The 4,731-nt window shown below is 61.4% G+C and overlaps 1 protein-coding gene across 1 annotated transcript in view; it reads right to left on the bottom strand.

The window, feature by feature from the left end:
* Window positions 1-4,241: 4,241 nt before the first annotated feature.
* The window catches only part of JOSD2 (Josephin domain containing 2), a 3,889-nt gene continuing 3,399 nt past the window's right edge, over window positions 4,242-4,731 (bottom strand). The window contains exons 3-4 of the mRNA XM_021709205.1: window positions 4,566-4,725; window positions 4,242-4,482 (exon numbers count right to left, since the gene is read on the bottom strand). Coding sequence (XP_021564880.1) covers window positions 4,383-4,482; window positions 4,566-4,725 — 260 coding nt within the window. The 3' untranslated portion in view covers window positions 4,242-4,382. The remainder of the gene's footprint in view (window positions 4,483-4,565; window positions 4,726-4,731) is intronic.

Genomic DNA, 4,731 nt, shown 5'->3' with positions numbered 1-4,731 from the left:
AGATGAGAGAGATAGTGAGAGACAAGAGAGACAGGGAGATAGGAGAGATAAGAGAAGGAGAGACAGAGGGAGGGAGAGATGAGAGAGACAGATGAGAGAGTCAGAGATGAGACAGACGGAGAGCTGAGATAGGGAGAGATGAGAGATGGGAGAGAGATGAGAGAGATAGTGAGAGACAAGAGAGACAGGGAGATAGGAGAGACAAGAGAAGGAGCGACAGAGGGAGGGAGAGATGAGAGAGATGGAGAGCTGAGAAAGGGAGAGATGAGAAAGGGAGAGAGATGAGAGAGACAGGGAGAGATGAGAGAGGGAGACAGAGATATGAGAGATAAGAGAGGGATAGGGAGAGATGAGAGATGGGAGAGAGATGAGAGAGATAGTGAGAGACAAGAGAGACAGGGAGATAGGAGAGATAAGAGAAGGAGAGACAGAGGGAGGGAGAGATGAGAGAGACAGAGATGAGAGAGACAGATGAGAGACAGAGATGAGAGAGACAGGGAGAGATGAGAGGGAGAGATGAGAGAGACAGATGAAAGAGACAGAGATGAGAGAGACAGGGAGAGATGAGAGAGAGGGAGACAGAGATATGAGAGATAAGAGAGGGATAGGGAGAGATGAGAGATGGGAGAGAGATGAGAGAGATAGTGAGAGACAAGAGAGACAGGGAGATAGGAGAGATAAGAGAAGGAGCGACAGAGGGAGGGAGAGATGAGAGAGACAGATGAGAGAGACAGATGAGAGAGACAGGGAGAGATGAGAGAGAGAGGGAGACAGAGATATGAGAGATAAGAGAGGGATAGGGAGAGATGAGAGATGGGAGAGAGATGAGAGAGATAGTGAGAGACAGGGAGATAGGAGAGATAAGAGAAGGAGCGACAGGGGAGGGAGAGATGAGACAGACAGATGAGAGAGTCAGAGATGAGGGAGACGGAGAGCTGAGAGGGAGAGATGAGAAAGGGAGAGAGATGAGAGAGACAGGCAGAAGGAGACCAGAGAGAGGGGGAGATGAGAAGGCGAGGTGGAGAGTGACCGAGAGACATCAGAGGAGGGACAGGCAGAGACAGAGGGAGACCCAGACTGAGTCGAGAAAGACAGAGACACAGAAGGGAAGGGAGAGACCGAGATGGGCAGGAAGGACCCGGGGCTGGGTCCACAGGGAGGGCCTGAGAGACAGCTGAGGGGGAGAGGGACGCAGAGCCACACGGCGGAGAGGGAGGGGAGGAGATGGGAGGAGATGGGAGGTCAGACGAGAAGGCCCAGAGAGACAGAGAGAGGGAGAGGAGAGTGAGGGGAGAGGCGGGACTTGGGAGGGGAGAAGGAGAGGGAGCGGTGAGAAGGCGAGGGAAGAGCCGGCGGGGAGACACCGCAGAAGGGCAGAGGCAGAGATGGGGGGAGAGACCCACAGAGACAGAGGGAAGAGGCAGAGACAGAGGGAGACAGAGGGAGAGGGGAGAGACAGGGCCAGAGGGGGAGAGACAGACAGAAATGGAGGAGAGAGGAGAGGCAGCGACAGAGAGAGATGGAGGGAGAGAGGAGAGACTGAGAGAGACCGAGTGAGAGGGGAGAGACAGAGACAGAGACCAAAGGAGAGAGGAGAGACAGAAGAGACAGAGGGAGCTGGAGGGAGAGGGGAGAGACAGACAGACGGAAAGAGGAGAAGGGAGAGACAGAGACAGAGAGAGGCAGCGCGGCAGAGCCGCTGGCGGGGAGGTCGAGGAAGGAGCAGCCCCTCTCACCTGGCATCGGCGGCGGCCACTCCCTGGGCCCAGCCCCGGGATTTATGAGGCACCCCGGGGGCGGGACCATCCCTCCCCACCGCCTTATCTGGCCAGACCCGGCTCTGCAAGCTAAATCGGGCCTCAGCTGTCAGCACCGCGGGGTGTGGGACAGCTGTCCCCTCCCCCCGCACCTGCTTTGCACCTGCCATGTGACCACCGCCCCCCTGCCGCCTGGTGGGCACTGAGAGGCCCCAAGGGTCTGCGTGGGGCACCCTCCACTGGCAGCTGGGGACTCCCGTTCTGGGACGGGCCTGGCTGGATGTCCAGGGCCAAGGGGCAGCTCTCTGAGTCCTGGGGAGCTCCCCTGGAAGTGGGGGGCGCTGGGGGTGCATGGCTGTTCTGCATTACAAGGGGCAAACAGTAAGCGCTCAGTCAGTACGGAGTCCTGGCCTGGCCATCACCTGCGGGAGGGGGTGGGAGCAGGAGGAGGGAGCGGGAGCGGGGAGCGGGAGGGGAGAGCAGCAGGGCCACCGGCCCCCCCACCCCGGGCTTCTCCATCCGGACCTTATTTGGCCACAGCTGAGGCTGCACCTGGACAGCCACAACCCACCGGCCACTCCAGCCCAAGAATAGCAACACTCAGGGCCGCCAGGCTGTCGGGACAGGAAGGGGGAGGCGACAGGCAGGGGGCGGGAGGGGGCCCCAGAGGGCCCGAGCCGAGAGAAGGTGAGAGATACAGGGAGAAGAGACAGAGAGTGAGGAGAGACAGACTCAGAGGCTGAGGGAGACAGGGAGAGACTGTGGGAGAGACAGAGACGCAGAGTCACAGAGACACAGAGAGGAACACCCAGAGACAGGTGAAGGGAGAGACCGAGACAGATATGAGAGACTGGGGCAGATACTGACAAGGGACTCAAGTGAGGGGCCGGGCACCCAGGGGGGCTGAGAGCTAGGGAACACGGTGGGGGGGGTGGCAGAGGGATGCAGGGCTGCCAGAATCGGGGTGTCAGCATCCCCGCCTCTTCCCTCCTGTGCTGCTTGGCGTTCCCTTCACAACCTGCCCTCTGACCTTGGAAAACTTGCAGAGTGGGGCCGGCTCTGCCCTAGTCCCTGGTCGCCAGGGCGTTTACGGCAGTCCTGTGTCCTCCATGGCGCCAAGTACAGCTGCAGAGTCCTGGCACGAACTGCCTCTGGGTGGATCCTGCCAGGCTGCCGGGAGGAGGCACACTGCCGCAGAGCCTAGCTGTCTCTCCCTGCCCCTGCCCCGCACGTGGCGGTCTGCCTCCTTCATTCCTGCCCACCCCGTCACCCCCGGGGACCCCTGGGCGCAGGCCCTCGTCTGTCACCTCATCTCCCTGAGGGTCCCAACTCAAGCCTCGTCCTCTCCCCTCTGGACTCCTCTCAGCCTCCTGGCCTCGTCCCTGCGCCCAGAGCTGACCTGCCTCCCTGGCTGCCTGTGGAGGTCCTGCTGGTTGGGTTTCAGACCAGGACCCCCTCATCGCTCCTCCCTCCCCAAATAACCTGAGTGACGTTGGCTCTGGCCAGCTCTCCCCTGCAGCCGTCCATTTTTAATTTTTGAGTTGGAGTCTCACTCCTTGGCCAGGCTGGAGTGCAGTGGCACACTTATGGCCACCCCAGCATCCATCTGCTGGGCTCCAGCAATCCTTCTGCCTCAGCCTTCTAAGTAGCTCGAACCACAGGTGCGTGCCACCATGCCCGGCTAATTATTTATTTGTTTTTTTAAATTTATTTTAGAGATGTGGTCTCACCATGTTGCCCAGGCTGGAGTGGTGGCATGCTTACGGCCGCCGCAGCCTCGACCCTGCTGGGCTCAGGCAGTTCTTCCGCCTCAGCCTTCCGAGTGGCCAGAATTACAGGCGTGCGCTACCACACCCAGCTAGTTTTTTAAAATTTATTGTAGCGATGAGGTCTCACCAACTTGCCTGGGCTAGTCTCAAACCTGCGGGCTCAGGCAGTCCACTCGCCTCAGCCTCCCAAAGTGCTGGGACTACAGGCTGAACCACCAAGCCCAGCCAGGCATCCATTTTATGTGACCTGCATGCCCTGACCCCTGCACTGTCCTCTGACCCCACAGCACCCCATGGGACCCCATAAGAGCTGGCGCGACTGGGGCTGGGGTCTCTTCCCGCGACTGTCTCCAGCTCCCGCCCGGGTGCCGTCAGCGCTGGTCTCCTCCACCATGGGGACCTTGTGCTGACACTGGGCCACCTGCGACCAGGACAGTCATCTCAAGGGTAGTCGGTCCCCGTGGCCGAGTAACCAACAGCCACAGGGACTGTGACAGAGACTGCGACGGGACATCGCCAGGCCATGTCCTCCAGCCCACTATCAGCGGGGCGGAATCGAGAAGCGGCCCCTGCCCCCAGAACCCGCCAGATCATGCCCACCAGGTCATGCCCCTCTGTCCTGCTCTCCCCACAACAGGTGGCGGGATAGGGGTGGGTCCTGGGTTCCGTCCACCGGAGGGAGGGCGCATCAGAGGGACGGTCAAGACGCGGCCAAGCCAGAGCAAATCAGCAGATTTATTGAGGCAGCAGCGGCGTGGGAGGTTGAGGGGAGGGGGCAGGGTGAGAGGGCTGGGCCGGGCACAGGCCCCCCTCCTGGCACTTGGAGCGTGGCGCCACACGAGGCCTGGGCGCCAAGTCAGCCCGTCTGCAGCCAGCAGCCCCGCTCCTCCACGTCCTTGGTCACAACCAGCAGCACCTCGCACAGGCCCTGCGCCAGCGCAGCTGCCAGGAAGGCCCTGGGGGGAGCGGGGAGACTGAGGCCCGGCCAGACCGGGCCCCTCCCGGGGGCCCCGGCCGCAGGCCTGCCCTGCTCGCTCACCTGACACCGTCCTCGTCCCCCAGGGCCTCGGGTGCCCGCAGCTTGGAGTCCAGGTTGTAGTAGATGCCGTCCACCTGGCGCAGGGCCACCCAGTGCCGCCGGCGCAGTGGGAGGGACAGCAGCCCCAGCGACACGGGCGACGGCAGGTTCAGGATCAGCCCCAGCA

Source organism: Carlito syrichta, unplaced genomic scaffold (assembly GCF_000164805.1).
Source record: "Carlito syrichta isolate Samal-C Ts95f unplaced genomic scaffold, Tarsius_syrichta-2.0.1 Scaffold169180, whole genome shotgun sequence".
In the NCBI taxonomy this organism is placed as follows: domain Eukaryota; kingdom Metazoa; phylum Chordata; class Mammalia; order Primates; family Tarsiidae; genus Carlito; species Carlito syrichta.
This window is presented reverse-complemented; position numbering and strand designations above follow the sequence as displayed.